At 40.6% G+C, this 19,230-nt stretch overlaps 1 protein-coding gene across 2 annotated transcripts in view; it reads right to left on the bottom strand.

The window, feature by feature from the left end:
- Positions 1-1,796: 1,796 nt before the first annotated feature.
- Positions 1,797-19,230, bottom strand: part of HSD17B12 (hydroxysteroid 17-beta dehydrogenase 12) — a 202,219-nt gene continuing 184,785 nt past the window's right edge. For both annotated transcript variants that reach the window (XM_024209809.3, XM_024209808.2), the window contains exons 9-11: positions 11,951-12,016; positions 4,326-4,475; positions 1,797-4,084 (exon numbers count right to left, since the gene is read on the bottom strand). In XM_024209809.3, the coding sequence (XP_024065577.1) occupies positions 3,980-4,084; positions 4,326-4,475; positions 11,951-12,016 (321 nt within the window). In that variant the 3' untranslated portion in view covers positions 1,797-3,979. The remainder of the gene's footprint in view (positions 4,085-4,325; positions 4,476-11,950; positions 12,017-19,230) is intronic.

The following is a 19,230-nucleotide window of genomic DNA, read 5'->3' as shown; positions in this document are numbered from 1 at the left end:
ATTTAATATCGATTAAGTGGCAATTGACCATTATGAACCTACAATCCAGTGGTATTACTTTCATTTTTTTTTTTTTTTTTTTAAGTAAAATTTTGGAACAACTGTAACTTTCAATATGTGGAAAACTTAAAAGGGAAACATTTCATGAATGTTTTGTTCTATTTGGTCTCTGTACATTTATGTAATGCTCACTTGATTTTCAGAAGCACTGAGCACCCAACAAATCCCAAGAAGTCAAGGGGTGCTGCAGGTGCTCAGCACCTTTGAAAATGAGGACACGTAATGCTTTCAAAAAATTTTACTAACAAAAAAAAAAATCTTGCTGTTTTGTGGCACTGGGGTTTCATGGTGAATGAATTTTATCTGCTTAAAGGGAGATCCAGTTCCCCAATTTCTCGCTGGGACTGGGTAATGGACATGGAGTTTCCATGTTTGAAAAGGCAAGTTTGAGTAAACGCTATCCCAGCCTTGTAAAAGTTATGAGAACTTACACAAGATCTACCTGGCCATCCTTATAATGGAACCATTTTTCACTTGCCTGTATAAGAAGCAGCATTCGCTCCTGTCAGGGCAGAGAACAAGAAGTTTGCAAAGTTACCTCTAATGCTAAAAGTCTCAACTCAGACAAAGTGAGCCCAAGCATTTGGGTTTCCGACAATGAAAAAAAAGTTTAGAAAACTGTCTGACACATATATACATAGTCATGAGTTTTGTAAGTGCTAACTACCTTTTGGTCCTAGACCATGCTAGGCATCACTATAAATGCTACTGCACTGATTGAGCTATTAATCAGCCTTCCAAGTACATTATTGGATTTCCTCTGCCTCTTTACTTCTGGTTACATTTTTGCCATCCACTTCTGTCTTCTGAAGACAGAACATGTCTGACCTGCTTGAGTATGCGTGTAACTGTCACCATCTAGTGGTATCAGTGCATTGCTACAGTTATTGAAGATTGTTTAGAAGAAATGGTAAAAGCCTTTTAAGGCCAAAGTCACAGATTCTATCCTCCATGTTACAAATTTGCATCTTAGTAATTATGCTGTCCATATAGTTACTGATTTTTTTTTCTGTGCAGACTACATTCTTAGACCTACCTACCGTGTGACTGACCTCACTTCTGTTCCACCATCTCACTCAGAAAAAAGGGAGTGCAAATAATGCAAGAACTGGAGTTACATAAGTTATAAAAATAATTCAGAACATTTGTAAAAAATTAAAATGAAAAAATGTAGTGCAGAAAAGGAAAGTTGCCTTATTTTTATAGCACTTCACAAAATATTGTACATAGGAATCACTTCAATTACTGAAATGTAGCAGGTTTTTAAACTGCAAATACAAAGCAGTTTAGGAGAGGATGTGGAGAAGGCTCCCATATTTAACTGAAAATAGAGAAGAGATTTTAGAGCATCAGAATGCAATTCCTGGGCTGCAATTTACGATGCTAGTAACGTGCTTAGTACTATACAATTCAAAAACTGAACACGCTGCTTGAACAAAAGAGTTCTCTTCCAAGTTAGCACTCGCTATGCAGCAAGCTTCAGTCAAACTAGGAACACGTGCAGGAAAGTGAATTATTTCCCTTTAGTGGTTTACTTTGATATAACAAAAAAAACCAACAACAACAAATGCCACTTTTAGTTGTCATTCTTGACAAGCAGGAAGCCACAGTAATGGAGTTCTCTTTGGGGTGTGGAAGGAACATTTCAAGTGTTGTGCTGCCCTGTATACAAGACACCAGTTATCATTTGAATGAAGCAGGATAAAACATTTAAAAAAGGAAACAAGAGTTAACCGTTCAGGAGAAATCTTTTATTTTAACTATTTCAGTTCTCTGTGTGCGCGTGTTAGAAAAAGAATATACACAGAATTGGTTAGTCAAATAACCCCATGTCTTCTCCAAAGCAAGCCAAAAAACAGTGGCCTTATGCAATCTAATCCACCCACATTTAATCACCCCAACTCCAAAATAAAAGCTATGGGATAAGATCCTCATCTCATACCTGAGCAGCACCATTGCATCGGTATTCATGTATTTTCAATGTACAGAAATGTTAGCCCCTTCATGCTTCAATACAACACATTTAACTTAAACAGAGCTTTAAATTATTCTCTCAAGGGCAATAAACAACTCCAGATCACAGAATTTCTAGCACCACTAAAAATGATGAAGCTATTGCCCATGTAAGTTACTTTTAAAATACAGTTTTAGTACATTTATGGCTGGTAAAGAGTTTGATGTCAATGGAGACCAAAATCTTTATCTACAGAGCAAACAGACACAGGCAGGGGCAGTATAGACTTTACACACACACCCTGATCAATGTCCCCCCACGGTGAGATAAGGATAGTGCAGCCTCAATGGAGCATTCCGTCTGGGCTAAAACTTTCAACCCGACGATGCCAACCGGGATGGCTTTTATTTCACATATCCTATTAAAAATTATCCAATCTTTTAGCAATCCAATCTTTTGTAATCCAGAAACCCACTCCCCTCCCAGAGTAGACTTTTTCACGGTGTAAAAGTCGCTTGTAAAAACACATTCAAGGCTCAGCCTAGAAACAAACTTTTGAAGCACTTGATTCTGCAGTTTCTCTACATTTAAATGCATTTATTGTTTTTAATTTGCACATTCATTTATAGAAGTTGGTTTCAAAGATTCAGCTTCTTATATCAGCAGGTCCACAGAGGAGAACAGACTGGTGCATGTGCCAGAAAAAGAGTTTAACCAGCAGCCCTAACAAAGACAGCACTGAATTTCAAGATCTGCATTTCAAGTACTAATACTGTGTTTTACAGATCAACCAACAAGCAGCGTGTAACTGGTACCATTTATCTACATTGTGCTACAACTGTCTACAGATTACAGCAGGCATCAATCTTTTTAAAAGGTCATTACAAATCCAGAAGATAATATATTTTTGAAAAGTTAGCATTAATATTCAAGATGCAAGAATTTAAACAATTGCTGTTTTAGGATGTTAAAATATATATAGCAATCACTCCCATTGTATACTTTGGCTCACTTCTCTCCACTTCATAAAACAGATTACAGTATATCCTTCAAATTTACACATAAAACAATCAAATGTTGGTTCAAGAATCCATTTTAGTACACTAGATGAAAGCTATGAGTGGTCTTTTAGGATGTAAAACAAAAAATAACTAAAAATGGGTGGGCTTTCTCAGTTGAGTTAACTTGACACTAGCCTGGAAATGGTTTTATTGGAGACTCATACATAGCAGCCGGGCAGCTCTGCCACATACTTCTCCCTGGTGTCCCAATACACATACAGCTTGCTAAGTGAAACATGGGGAGACATCACGAGAAGACTAGCCATACAGCATCCTCGCAAGCGCTCTGAAGCTGAGCTGGAGAGTGGCTACATCAATGAACATTAGCTTGCCTTTTTTAATAACCATGTTTTCTCCCAGCAGTATACCTGAAAGACAAACTGCCACCATTCTTCCCTTCACCCAAACATGCACAACACAGAAAACAGGTGGTGGTTATATAACTGGCCTTTTCCAAAATGAAAAAATTAAAGTGATGGCCAATCAACTTCCATTTTTCTTTTTAACTAAGCACAGGCCATCTGACTTCAATAATGTAGTTTAAGACACCCTAGCACTTTGTCTTGCTTTATTGTGGGTTTTTTCTTTTATCACCAAGCTACTTGCACTGAGATACAATTCCTTATTCATTGGTATAAATACATTACATAAAGCTAATGATTAAATCCAGTTAGTATCCCATAGTCACATATGACCAACAAATCAAGCATATTTTGAAATCAATATTGGAAAGTCGAGGCCAGAAAGAAATCATGTTATATCATAATCCCACCCCAAACTGGTGTTTGGTCCCATTAGAAAGTAAAAACTATAAGAGAATTTTAAATTTGATTAAGTCTATTTCGTGCTGAATTGTGGGTACTGAGCCACCATGTGTCAAAACATCTGATCAAGTTGCTGCAACTTAGTTTTCCTTCACTTTCTTTAAGTAGCGAGCCCGCACTTGCTTGTGTTTTTGCATTGTCAAGTTGATGACTGCTGAGGTGGGAAGAAGAGAAAAGATCCAGCCCTAAGAAATTAAAAGAAAAAACTCCAACTGTTATCACCTGCACCAAACGAACTTAAAATTAATCTCTTCTACATTTTCAAATGTGACAAAATTAGGACTAAGTACGAAAGAACAAGTGTCAGTCTTAGGATTTTAAAAAACATAACTAATGTAATTCTCTTTCCTCCGTGGTCAGAGTACACGCAGAACATACTCAGGACCACACAAAATGAGTAACATCCCCTTTTTGAAGGTAACTTACAAAAATGGCATGGGGCAGACATCCGTTGGTCTGGGACTGCAGGCCTACTGTGCCAAGGGCAGCTCTTGCGTATGTTTCAGGACTGGGCTTATCGAAGGTTGGTTTGCGGATTTTAGACATTTTTGTAGCCACAAAATATGGTAGAACACTCTGTAGGTAGGAAAAGAGATCACAGTAAGTGAAGTGTATTTTCAATAAAATTCCATGTACATCTACTGAACATGGCAAGAAGAAACCAAGCTCATATTGTACATCCTGGCTTGGGGTCTCTAGGTGTGCTCTCCAAATATAGAGCCTCTGTCTAGCTAGCACTTGCGTCTGAGAGAAGAGACCCTGCAGTCCAACTGCCTAGCCTCTGGGACCACTGCCGTCCCCCTCTGCTCCCTCCCAGTAGCTTAAACACAACCTTTCCCCGAAAAACTCCAGACAGACTTCCACAGAATTATAAAGACCATTGCTCTTTACTTAACAGCATGACACACACAGATCTCAAGAAAATAAGACATTCCTGTATATATTTCCCTTACCTGAGTTTCCTCATCACTATGGAGACTTCTTTGGGCCTGGACAGAGTATTCTGGTGCACCAAGGATCCTTTCCCTATAGCTTTCCCTTCAAAAACATGGAACCTTTCTCTAGGTCAGCTAGCTGTCTCTGACCTTGACTGGTCAGCATTTAAAAAGGACCCATGCTACAAAAGCCTGCCTCTATTTTCTTCTTTCCTATCCAAAGCTTCCTGTTCAATAAGTCCCTTGAGTTTATATGTCCCCCTATCAACACTTGGTTCCTTTGTTCTACTGCTGGTGTTTTTCCACTTTTCATATCACCAGCCTCCACAACTAGGTAGGAGAAAACTGGTTCTCCGAGGCTCCAGCTAAACCGTTGTCCTCAAGATCCTTCCGCCTGAATAGCTAGCTATTCAGTTTTAATGACCCACCACTGTGCCTGGCCTGGGAGAGACATGCTTACAGCCTTGTCAGCAAGAGGTGGATTCCACATTTACACCGAGGCATTCCCTGACACTGCAATTTCTTAACATAAGAACCACCATACTGGGTCAGACCAAAGGTCCATCTAGCCCAGTATCCTGTCTTCCGACAGTGGCCAATGCCAGGTGCCCCAGAGGGAATGAACAGAACAGATAATCATGAAAAGATCCTTTCCCTGTCGCTCATTCCCAACCTCTGGCAAACAGAGACTAGAGACACCATCCCTGCCCATCCTGGCTAACAGCCACTGATGGACCTGTCCTCCATGAATTTATCTAGTTTTTTTGAACACTGTTATAGTCTTGACCTTCACAACATCCTCTGGCAAAGAGTTCCACAGGTTGACTGTGCGTTGTGTAAAGAAATACTTCCTTTTGTTTGTTTTAAACCTGCTGCCTATTAATTTCATTTGGTGACCCCTAGTTCTTGTGTTATGCGAATGAGTAAATAACACTTCCTTATTTACTTTCTCCACACCAGTCATGATTTTATAGACTTCTATCATATCCCCCCCCTTAGTCATCTCTTTTGCAAGGTGAACAGTCCCAGTCTTATTAATCTCTCCTTATACAGAAGCCATTCCAGACCCCTAATAATTTTTGTTGCCCTTTTCTGAACCTTTTCCAATTTCAATACATCTTTTTTGAGATGGGGTGACCACATCTGCATGCAGTATTCAAGATGTGGGCATACCATGGATTTATATAGAGGCAATATGATATTTTCTGTCTTATTATCTATCTCTTTCCTAATGATACCCAACATTCTGTTAGCTTTTTTGACTGTCGCTGCACATTGAGTGGATGTTTTCAGGGAACTATTCACAATGACGCCAAGATTTCTTTCTTGAGTGGTAACAGCTAATTCAGACCCCATCATTTTATATATAGTTGGGATTACGTTTTCCAATGTGCATTACTTTGCATTTATCAACACTGAATTTCATTTTCCATTTTGTTGCCCAGTCACCTAGTTTTGTAAGACCCTTTTGTAGGTCTTCGCAGTCTGCCTAGGACTTAACTATCTTGAGTAGTTTAGGATCATCTGCAAATTTTGCCACCTCTCTGTTTACCCCTTTTTCCAGATCATTTATGAATATGTCAAGAAACTTTGTAGTATTATCAGAATAATAAATTGTAAAAACAGATTCCCCAAATAGTCCCAAGTGTGTTTTCAGGCAGTTTCTACATATATCTACTGAAGATGGCAAGAAGCAACAAAGTTCATAGAGTACATTAGGTGTCCTGTAGCTAGCAGTACTGGATTCTAAAAAAAGTATGAACTGTAGTTAAACTTAAAAAAAAAAAAAATCGGATCACCTTTTGGTGAAATCACAATCTATCATGTGTATATTGTGTGTGTGTATATATATATATATATATATATATACACACACACACACACACACACACACACACACATACATACACACACACACAAATAAATACAATCAGGATTCAAGAGAATTAATAATCCATAGACATATAACCTAGGGCTATGTTGTTGTTCGATTTCACAAGCTAAAGAGGATTGGTCCTGACCAGTACTTGGACAGAAGAACTGCTGGGAGAATTCAGGTGGTGCAGTAGTGGGGCTCATGATTCAGTAGGCAGAGCTGTTACCAAACCAATGCCGCAGCGTGACATTAAGGAGTGCGGTGATGGGTAAGTCTCTTGCAGAGGATTCCAAATCAGTGTACTTTTGCTTGTTTATGGAACTTTGAGAATAGTGTCAGCTCCACTGTTCTGAGCTAATTCCAATTTTGGGTAACTTCATTCTGTCTTCCCAGATTTCCTTGTTGCTTTAGTTGCATAAGGAAGTCCATTTCCCATTCTAAAGTATTGCTAGTTGTTGTGTTCCATTCCACAAGGGGGTACATTTCTGCGTGGGCTGAAACATTCCCATGCGCACAAGACTTGATTGGGGAATTCAGGGAAAAGAATGGTTAATGCAGATTGGGATTTCCTCCTCTCCCCGCTTCCCCCCCAGGTGCATTTTTTATAAGTCATCATAACAAGACTCCCAGTGATCAGTTTATACTTTCAAAGGCTCTTTGCAAATAAAAGGGTTAAAGACTTAGCACACAATTTTCAAATGTGGATAAAGGCACTTTAATAAAAGTGGTAGGGTGTCCAGATGTCCCGATTTTATAGGGACAGTCCTGATGTTTGGGGCTTTCTTATATAGGCACCTATTACCCCCCACCCCCGTCCCGATTTTTCACACTTGCTATCTGGTCACCCTAAAAAGTGATCTGATTTTCAGAAGTGTAAATGCCTTCAACTCCCATTATAGGTCAGCAGCATCTCTGTAAAACCACACCACCCATTCATGTGTCTAAATATGAATGTATGTGCCTAACTTTAGGCATCCAAGTTTGAACATTTTGCCTATACTTTTTAAATTAAAAGGTTCTACTTTTCATTTGCTGCCTTTCAAAAGTCTGCTGGAACTTGACTGACTATCTGGCAATTCCAAATTCACCAATGAATAAATTCTCCAAAATCCCTTTTCAAGTCTCCAGGCTGTAAATCTTGCCAGCATCTCTCCAGTAAGTTTCATATGAAGTTTTGAGGACAAGCTATTTGAAGTAAAATATAGCAAGTGTTTCTTTTAAGACATATCCTTTTTTTTCTGAACACCTTTCTGCAAATTTGGGCAAAATACAGTTTCAATCTTAACTATCCACACCATTCTGAAACAAAAGAAATTTATGTACAAATTGCACTACTTAGATGCACAACTAGATGGTGCCGAAAGCTAATTCATTGTCTGCACAGAGAAACTGAGCACCGAGTGGGAATAAGCTGTACCGCTGATAGTTTATATATAGCGTTCTCTAGCCATTATTCTAAACACTTCACTGTAGTTAAAAGTTATAAGACTATGGAACAACATTTTATCTCCTGCATTCTATAGTGGAAAAAAATGCTTCAGAAACATTAACTCTACCATCTCTCACTAAGAATGCGATCTTTCGTTTGGGCTAATGCTCCTATATGTCCTAAAAGCTGTTAATTTTTCCTTGGGAATACAAAAGTGGTAAAACTATTCAGAGGCATGTTTTACTCAACTGGGATCAAGAGATTGAAAGGCTGTAAGCAAAGCAAGGTTTGCTATGGGTAAAACCGGGTGCTTGCATATAACACTACACTGTTCAGACCAGAAAAGTCTGTAGAGCAGCTGATCATATAAATCAGTGGGAAAACTACGAATAGAACTCAGAGTCCTGTGTCCCTGTCTTATGCACTAGCTTGTAAACCACACTCACTCCCTATATGAAGGAAGACAAATTGGATCATAATCTTTTTATACTGATGCTTCTTGAGAAACTGCTGCATTCAGATCTTCTGGTACTACCACCCACCCGGGAGGTACAGGAAGGTACTTTCAGGGTTCTATGAAAAAGCCTCTTTAATGCTCACAATCCTCCCCCCCCGCCAAAAAAACCCCTACTTATACAGAATAACAAAAAATCTCAGATATTCAAGGAAAATCCTTCAAACAAGACAAAAGTGTAAAAGAAAATCCAGTACTATACCACTGCCGGGATACTATAGTAGAGGGATTAGGAAGAAATGTAAATAGAGTTAAGATTTTTTCCTTCCTTATACTTTTAAAATATGTGTAAAAGTATTTGAAAAGAAGCAAAAATGCCCAACATTGACAGAAAGCTGTTCCCTGCCTATTGTTCTGAAGCAGAAAATAAGAATAGAATGAACAGAAGGAAGAACCACCCAATGACCCCTTCAGACTGACTATCCCATGGAGAATCATGTTTCTGCAGACAGAGCATGGGCACCCCCATTAATAGGAAACTCGCAAGTTAGTCTTGAGAGAAATCCTTAGATTCTTCCATATTCCTTTCATTCTTGGCAGCTACTTTCCACTATAGATTTTCATCCTATTCTCCATACACGCACAGGAATACTTGACCCTGAAGCTATGTAGTTGCTATTCTCCAACTGAAGATTGGAAGTGGCCTCTGGAGCCAGAGAGGAGTTGGTTTCTGAACCTAAAAGTTTCTCTGCATTACAATACAACCACACTGATCGAACCTGGCTTCCAAAGAGAAGGCATTTTCACTCGGGCAGCATTGCTACAACTTGTACTGAGCTTCAGAAGTAGTATATTAACAAGCTGTTGTGCGTTTCTGCTTTTCACACAAGTGTTTTCTATTGGTCTGGTATAAGCTGAGGACATGCCATTTTAAACAGCTACCTCAAGTGGAAATGCAAGTCTGGAATTCAAAGTCTATTCACCATTGAGAAAGTTGTAGTGATGAACCCCATACTTCAGATCTCAAGAGGCTGAAGTACTCCTAAGGGAATGAAGGAGACACATTGGCTAAGCTTTAAAGATATGCCTCTAGGGTTCATTAGTGGTAGGCACAGGGGCTCAGACTGGGGCAGGGAAGAAAGAAGACCAATAACTTACTACAGTTAGCTTAAGAAATTCTGATCACCAGCTATTAGACCCACACAACTCAGAATGGCTATTCATTTAAATTTAGGGAGGAGATGGGGAGCTACCAACAATAGAGAGCCCACAGCCAGCATGCCAGAGAAGAAAAGCCAGGCTGACACTATTCATTATCTTGACACATTTGGGATATCAAAGTCTATAGGAAAACATGCTGGTAGCTAGGGGAAAACTTTGTTAGCAGGAAGAACGGCAAACCTAACACAGAGAAACAGCTTTCAGTAAAGTTTAAGTTTGCCAAATACACAAGTTCTCAGCTTCTCTACATCCAGTGCTAGAAAATTTTAGAAGCTGCACTCCAGGGGGGCTTCTCCAGTGTTTACAGTAAGTTTTCTTGACTGTGTAAAAGTGTCATGCTGACTGCATTTTCATGACCATGTCATCTATTCCTGCTCAGAGCAGGTCTGCACAACAATACTTAAAACATTATCAGCCGCCAGTGCCTTGTCAACACCAAAGTTTCACCAGTGGTAGCAACAGTTGGGAATTTTAAGAAAAAGTTTAGTGTAGGTTTAAACAAGGAAGCCATTGTAAGGACACTGCATGCAATAGCTTATTGAATCAGTTGTCCTTTTCCTAGCACTGTCCGCACAATACTGTTGAGAAATAAGGACAAAAGGCATTTCAAGCAATACGTTTTTATTATGCTCTAAAAAGGAAAATCCATGAAACAGACAAGATGTTCCTTGCCTAAGGACATGTGTACTCAACAAATTTTAGACATTTTTAACCAGTTAGTGAAAACCTAGTTTGTGTCCAGACACTTCACAGCTAGTACTCACTAACACTGGCAGCTCACAACTGTTCTCCTGTACCTTGTTTGAAAGATTTTTTTAAAAAAATATTTCTTTTTTTTTGCATCATGTAGCATTGCTTCCCTGACTGTGTAACCTGCCTGGTCAGTCCTCCTTTCCTCCCAGCTTTCTGTGGTAGGACATCCCAGAGTAGATTGCCTCATATGTTGCACCCGATACTCCACATGTATGTCCTCTGAGCAATAACTGCTGTTGAAGCACTAAGAAAGCCACCATGATTTTCTAACATCACGATACAAAATATGAGCAGGCAAAATGGTAGCTATGGACGCAACTCAACCATGTTTGTAATGAGATGAGATGAGTGTTCCAAACTGTTTACAAAAATAACATCTGTACCTGTAGAGTAGATAGGGCCTTATGAAACTCTCACCAACCCTGGGATGATTTATGCTCTGAGGTAAAAGCCACGAAAAAAAAATCATTGGTTGTGACACCCAAAAACAGGCAAAACTTGGTGTCATGTGTGTATTGCTGAGAGTTTTTGAGTTCAAACAATTCTGAAACTCAAAGCAAAGAGGTGTGAGATACAAAACTACAGAAAGGTTTGCACAAGGTCCTGCAAACAAAGCCAGCTAGTGTCACATAGCTTGATTCAGTGCTCTTAAGCCCTGGTTTTCTTAATTTGTACCCAGATGGTTTACTGGTCTACTGTAAACACAGCTAAGCTACTGCAGGTAAACTAGAGGGCAAAGATAAAAACCTATTAAATGAGGTAAAACCAATATCAAGTTGTGAAGTTATACAACTGGAATCTGATATTCAAAATGAACCTATTTCCCCAATGCAAAGCTGTTCTTCCTGCTACGGTTCTCCATAGTGTAAGCAACTGCGAGTGCAGAGATCTTACTGTTACAAACTTTATTAGAGTTGCCAGCATCATTCCTAACTAGTGATAAACTAAAGGATATTTAGGTTCTGTGTTCTAGTCCTTAGTGTGGTTAGCTATTGGATTTCTGGTGCATAATGTCATGACAAACATACCAGGAGATTAAGGAATGTTGTAACTAGTCTAGTACGTAACTACAATCAGTTTTATGGAATATATTGTAGCTAAAATCGTAACAGGTGCGGTCAATTACATTGATCTTCTAATATTGAATGATTTGTAACACTCATCTTTGGTTTTTGTTTTTAAGTCATTTATACTTAATTTCATCAGGAAGAGTTCAGAAACAACTGCTACTGGGACAAACAAAAAAGGAAACTATCTTTAATGGTTTATCATCGTCACATTTTTGAGTGAATGGGATGATTTCCTTTTGTTGCCAAGATAGCAACTGTTACTGTGGTAACCACACAATAACAGGGATACTTAAATGAAACAAACTCCACTCACCTGTACAATGATGCCCTTGCTCTTGTACTCCGCATGGAGGCCTCGAGAGAAGAAATCCACAAAAGCCTACAGAGAAGGGGAGGACAAATAGTATATATCAAAGTGGAAACTAATATGTATGTAGTTTGTCAATATTTCTCAGGATTTTCTAGAGGACTATTTACACATCTTACGCTTTTAAAAAAAGACAAACTGGTTTTCAAATAAAGTTTGTAGATTACAGCAAAACCGTAGATTCATAGTGCGTTATACAAGTGAGATGCAAGTTCAGAGCAAAGATGTCCCCAATACAAAAGAAAAGATCCAAACCCCTTGGAACTACTGGAGGTTCAAATCTGGTTGCAGATTTAATTTTTGGGGCTTAGGCCCCTCTCTAGTCCAAAGGGAAAAGGGACTGGAGCTGGTATATAACAAAGTCCAGTAAAATGGCTTCTCGCTAAATGCCTGATTTACTTAGCCTCTTATAGAAAGGTAGTTATCTTCCACTTTACTTCTCCATTTAAAAAAACTGGCAACAATTAAAATTGTTTCTTTCTTTGCAAAACTGAAGTGTTTAGATATTTGAATTTTTTCCAGTTCTGCTTTCACAGAAATGCCACCATATTTTACACTAGTATGTCCACTACAAGAGTGGCATTTGCTGGCTTTGAAGAAAACCACTGATCATTCTCCCTCAGTTGGAGGTTTACAAGTACAACATCCTATGGAAGAAAAGGTGATAAAGGAAGGAAATTGGTAAGGATTATCAAGACACCATCTCACAGCTTAATACAGCAAACAGATCCTGCTGTTTCCCCCTCCTTCCATACTCACTCCCAAATGATGAGCACACCACTTGCAATTTAACACACTGTCAGTGCTGTAATAACCCAAGGCTACTCGCCAACTCCAACATTTTTTAGGACCATAAGGTTTCCAAACCATATTTCTCCTTCGTTTCTTTTTCACCCAGGTAAGACACAAAAGGTGTCAGATGCAAGTATCATGACTTACAAGAACAAGGCTGTACAGATCAATGAAGGAACTAATGCATTTTATTCATATTATAAAGTTAAATACAATTATTTACCATTTACTTTAACTTCAATTATTCAAGAAAAAAAATCAGCTCTAGAGAAAAGAGAAACTAGAGATAGCAGCAGCTGCTTCAGAGCTGCGTCAACAGAGACACAGCCAAGAAAAAATATTACGTCTGTTTTGCTATTTTCTTTCATTGATCATGTCAACATCACTAGTACATTAGTAAAAATCCTACTTATACCCAGTGCTTTGTTAAATTCATAGTATCCATACTCATTTCTATTAAGTGGTCATCTCACTGAACTTCTCAGCCCGTACACAAAGCAAAGAGGGGATACTCCCACACAATACAATATTATCTCTATAGATATCTACCTGAGCATATGACAGCGCTGAAACCCCCCCCAGATTTTACTGCATGACAGATGGGTCCATGTATTTTACATCTTCAAGTCACATGTACAAAATTAGGTTAGCATTTAGAAGAAAAGCTTACCAGGCCATCTAGACCACACCCAAGTCAGTTACTAAAATATCTATAATTTAAACAAGTTAGATATGCAGTTGTAAACAGCTGCCCGGTAGTACCTGCATATGCAAATAGCTTGTTGGGCATTTCCATGTTCCACTGCCAGATTTGCATATGTGGTGACTGCACACCACAGGAGACATGCAATCATGCCTCTACTCTATTTAAAATAAATAAAAACAGGCCTATACATTATTCCTAAGTTGGCTAACCCTGGTATTCTCTTAATTAATAAAGTGATTCCCTTTCCTCACTTCAGGTAGAGAATTTCAGATCTTACATGTCTGGTAGTCCCACAATCAAACACTGACTTTAAAATATAAGGTGCAAAAAGGAACTGCCAGCAATTTTTATTGAAAGTTATTTTGCAACCAAAAATAGCATGTTCATTTTACATAGGTTAAACAAGCAGGAATTTAGCCACTTCTACTGTGCAAATGAATTAAATATGTATTTCTAAATCATTCAAGACGACAGACATTTGTACAAGATTTTACTTTTGTTGGCACTCAGAGAGCCTTAAAATAATTGAAAATAGTAACTTCAAGAATAGACAACATGCTTCAAATAAGCCTGAAGTGTAGAAACCATCACTCTCTCTCTTCCCTCTATCCCTGATTAATAATAATAATAAATAGTATAAGTAAACACAGTGCCTGCAACAGCAAAAGCAATCCACGGTGGTAGCTCTCTCACTTCCATTCCCCCACCCAATCAACAGCAGTGAGAAGTGGCCTGGCACAACACTTCTACTTACTTCCCTCACATGCCAAAACACAGAAGGAAGGAAGGAAGGAAGTTTTCCTTTAAGAATATGTCACTGCATTTGTACACGTTGACATCTCCACAGGTAAGCTGAGCGAGTCAAACACTCTCCTTCAGCTTCTATCTAGTTAGCTAAGGACACCAACTTAGCCCTAAAGGATGCCGCAGATGAAACTAACATATGTTGAGGGGGAGAGAATCTCAGAGTTGCAGATGGGGCCCTTCTACAGATTATAGACCTCAGGAGAGTAATTTGCAAATTTGCTAATCTCAGCCACTGTGGTAGAAGAAAAGCAATTCTTCCAAACATAACAGCAAAGAATGGAACAATTACTTTGTAGTTGTGTTTCTTGGATGAAATCGTCCATCTCTTTCCTGTGTCTCAGTTTCCTAGCATATGACAAATGGAAAAATCCCAAACTCTAAGATTTTTTAATTCTTTCATGTGGCAGCAGAGGATGAGAACCTGAGCCATCTCCCTCACACAAGAAGCCACATGCCACCTCTGAATTTAATCAGTGCCATTGGAGAGTTCTAGACAGCTCACTCATTCTACAAACTGAAGCTACCAGGAAATTGACCTTCTACATAAGACGCTTAGCTCACAGGAAGTGATTCTTTTAAAAGGAGCTTTCATCAACTAGAACTCTCATCCAGGCACTCATTATCTTACATCTTAATTACCACAACATTCTTTCCTCTAGTCCTGACAAATGCAAATTAGTCCATTCAGAATGCTGCTGCAAAATTCATCTTCCTAGACCTTCAGTTTGACCATGTCACTCCTCTCCTTAAACTCCACTGGCTCCCCCTTCTTTATTACGTAAGACATAAGCTACTTGTCTCCACTTTCAAGGCTCTTTACAGTCAATCTGAACCCTAACCATCATCTTTCATTCACTATTGAGATGTCAACTCCCACCTCTGATCTGTCCATAATACCAGCCTCCATTGCCCACTTGTTAAATTTTCAAACACATATCTTTGTGCTTTCTCCCATGCTGCCTCATGCTTGGGAGGAGATTTCCCTAAACATCTGCATAGCTACCTTGTTATCCTTCTTCAAAAAATTCCTTTAAAAAAAACCTCTCCTTTGTCAAAATTTCACAGTTCTTAGGCTGCTGGTGTGCTGAGATCACTGCCCATCATGCTTATCAATATTGTCTAATTGTTTCTTTGTACTCCCTGTCTATCTGTATCCATTACCTCTTATACTTAGCTTGCAAGGTTTTAGGGGCAGGGACTGTCTTTTTATTGTGTATTTGTTCTGCCCCTAGCATAATGGGGTCCTGGTCCATGTCTAAGGCTTCTAGATGCTACAGGACCACACTAATATCCTATGACACATAAGGCTATTAAATGTGGATTCTTTCAAAAGCATCAAACCTGGCATGAATTTGACAAGGGGCTGCAGGGACACTGATCCACCTTTAGATAGATCATTATAGACCACAATACAGCAGCTATCACATGGAGTTAACTCTGAAACTAACTTGAAGGCTAAGGTAATCAAAGAGATTTTATGCAGTGCCTGTAAAAAGGGCCACATGAACCTGTTTTGCACCACATAGCACTTCTTTTCTTACCTACAGTTTTGATTCCTACTGGTAGGTGGTTCTGAGATGCCAGGATAAGTGCCATCAGGTTGGACATGCCTTATCTACCCCATTTATATCCTTATACACAGATCTCTACCCCTTCAAGGGCCTGGCTGTCAGGGAGAGGGCTCTCGGTTTGGGATGGAACTAGATGTTCTAGAATTGAGTGTACAGCTGAGGACAGGCTCTCTGAAAAAAGAGAAAAGCTTTAGCCATCTGCAACTTAGTTGGGAGCCATTCCTTTCTGGGCCACTAGGGGCTATTAGGATCAAACTCATCTCTCCTGAACATTGCCAGGACTTGTTACCAGGTGCACAGAGACGTTCTTCCCCAGTAGAGAAAACAAAGTTACTTACTTGTAACTGGAGGTTCTTTGAGATGTGTGGGCCCTATCTGTATTCCACCGGGGTTATGTGCATGCACCATGCGTCCAGAGACGTAACTTTTGAAAGTAGTACTGTTCAGCAGTCAGTGCATCCATCCTGCACAACTCTGGTTTTGCCTGAGGCAATAAAGAGTGCGATGGGCTGCCACTATCTCCAGTTCCTTCTCTACTGCAGATATGTTGTATCCACAGCGGAGGGGAAGGAGAGTGGTTCTGGAATACAGATAGGGACCACACATTTCAAAGAACCTCCAGTTACAGGTAAGTAACTTTGCTTTCTTCTTTGAGTGATAGTCACTATTGTCTTTCACTGAGAGTGAGTAACAAGTACCACCTAATGTGGGAGTATGGTACACAGAGACTGTGGAAATGAAGCGTCCATTGCAGAATCATGAACTAACAGTGGTTCTCAAACTTTTGTATTGGCGACCCCTTTAGCACAGCAAGGCTCTGAGTGCGACCCCCTTCTAAATTAAAAACACGTTTTAAAAAATATTTAACACTATTATAAATGCTGGAGGCAAAGCGGGGTTTGCTGGGTGGAAGCTGATAGCTCGCAACTCCCCATGTAATAACCTCATGACCCCCAGTTTGAGAACCCCTGCACTAGAGCACAGTGTGTGGAAAAGGTGTGTACCAAACTCCACATGTCTACGAGGGGGACATAGTGAAGTGTGGCTGTGGTTGATGCCTGTGCTCTCGTGGAGTGGGCCCAAATCCCTTTGGGTAGGGATTGTCCCAATAATCGATAGTAGCACGTAATGCACCCTGAGACCCACTTGGAAATTCTCTGGATGGAAATGGCTTGACCCTTGATTCTCTCTGCTATGGCAACAAAAAGCCTTGGAGATTTCCAGAATAGCTTTGTCCGCTCAAGATAAAAAGCCCAGGCCTGCAAACGCCTAACGAGTGAAGTCTCCTTTCATCATTAGAGGCGTGAGGTTTGGACAAGAAGGTAAGTAAGTGTATGGATTGACTCAGGTGGAATTGGAAAACCACCTTGGGTAGGAACTTGGGGTGAAGACGTAAAAAGAGACCTTGTCTTTATGGAAAGTGGTGAAAGGGGGGTTGGCCATTATAGCTCCCAGTTCACCAACCCTCCTAGCTGATGTAATGGCGATGAGGAAAGCGACTTTCATGGAAAGGAGGGACAGTGAGCAGGAGGCCACAGGTTCAGAGGGAGTCGTTGTCAGCGAGATGAGGACTAGGTTAAAGTCTGATTGGTGGGCGATAGACTGAATGGGAGGGTTTTTCCGCAGAAGGCCCTTCCAGAACCATACAGTTAAGGGGAGGGTAAATATCGAACGGCAGTCTACTGGTGGATAAAAGACTCTATTAGCAGCTGCATGCACCTTAATGGAACTGAGGTCAAGTCCCAAGATCTTCAGATAAAGAAAATATTCCAAGAGTAGTGGGATGCCCATAGCTTCAGGGATAAGGCCCTGCTGTGTAGCCCAAGAAGTGAAATGTGTTCATTTGGTGCAATACGAACATCTTCTGGAGTCCTTTTTTGCAGCTTGAAAGGACCTCTCTCACTGCTAGAAAGCACTCCTGTGCTAGTGGAGGTGTCCATCCAAAAACCAAGCTGTCAAAGTGTGTGTGGGTTGGGGTGTCTGAGTCTGCCGTTGTGTTGTGTTGGGTTAATAGCTCTGGGAACATCTGAAGCATGAGTGGAGGGTGCTTCAACATGCAGGGAAGAAGTGGGAGCCAGAATTGGCGAGGCCAGAAGTGGGCGATCAGGATGGTTGTTGCTTTCTCTCATCTGATCTTGTAAATTACTCGTGGTAGGAGGCGCAAGGGGAAAAGGTGTAGTTCATGCAATCCAACCAACCAATGACTAGGGCCTCTCCCTGTGATTGAGCTCCAGTTCCTCCCCTGGAACAATACGGGTGCATTTGGTGTTGGTGTGGGATGCGAAAAGATCCCTCACGGGGGTTCCTCACTGACCAAAGATGTCAGTGATCACAGAGTTGTACAACTCTTACTAGTGGCTGGTTGCAAAGTTTCTGATGAGAGCATTGGCAATCATGTTCTGGATGTGCGATAGGTAGGCTGCTGTCAAAAGGATGTGATGTGTGATAGGGCTGACCTAGGAGAGAAGGCCTTAAAAACCAGAGGCTAAGTGACCAAGGGGAGCTAGTGAATAGGGGACCGCAAACAGGGAAGTTTGAGAGAGGGAGAAGGAGATCCCCCTGCTGAATGAAGAAGGTGCGAGTACTAACTTTGGGGTGAGTGAGTTTGTTTGGCTGTTTGGGTTTCTCTCTCTTTCAGGTTATTTCAGTTACTGGGTCAGTTGGGATTGTGTGTCTGGGGACTGAGAGTCTTTGTTCCCTGGCTCATCCTTGATCAGCCTCAATCAGCCTTGTGACCACCCTCCCCCTGTGTGATTAACGACAGGGCAGGGCTGACCTAGGAGAGAAGGCCTTAAAAGCAAGAGGCTAAGCGACCAAGGGGAGCTAGCGAACAGAGGAGTTTGAAAGAGGGAGTTGTAATATAATCGCTATGATTAGGAAGGGTTGCATCACCAGTGCCAAACCGCTCCTGTCCCCTCCACCTGCGCCTGTATCCAAACAACCTAAAGGACAGTTACCTGTTCCATAACTGGCGTTCTTTGAGATGTGTTGCTCAGGTGTATTCCACAGTAGGTGTGCGTGCTTGCCACATGCACCGGTGCTGGAAGTTTTTCCCTTGGCAGTACCCGTACTGGGGGAGCGCCACTGTGACCCCTAGAGTGGCGCCTCTATACCGCGCTATAAGGGGAGCTGCGCACTTCCCCCACCCTCGGTTCCTTCTTGCCGGACAACTCCGACAGAGGGGAAGGAGGGCGGGATGTGGAATACACCTGAAAAACACATCTCAAAGAACGCCAGTTACAGAACATGTAACTGTCCTTTATTCTTCAAGTGATTGCTCATGTGTATTCCACAGAAGGTGATACCAAGGATGAAGTACCGCCCTGCCGAACCCGGCGTCATCCCTAAAC

This window comes from Terrapene carolina, unplaced genomic scaffold (genome assembly GCF_002925995.2).
Source record: "Terrapene carolina triunguis isolate 2854851 unplaced genomic scaffold, T_m_triunguis-2.0 Scaffold96, whole genome shotgun sequence".
Taxonomy (NCBI): Eukaryota; Metazoa; Chordata; order Testudines; family Emydidae; genus Terrapene; species Terrapene triunguis.
This window is presented reverse-complemented; position numbering and strand designations above follow the sequence as displayed.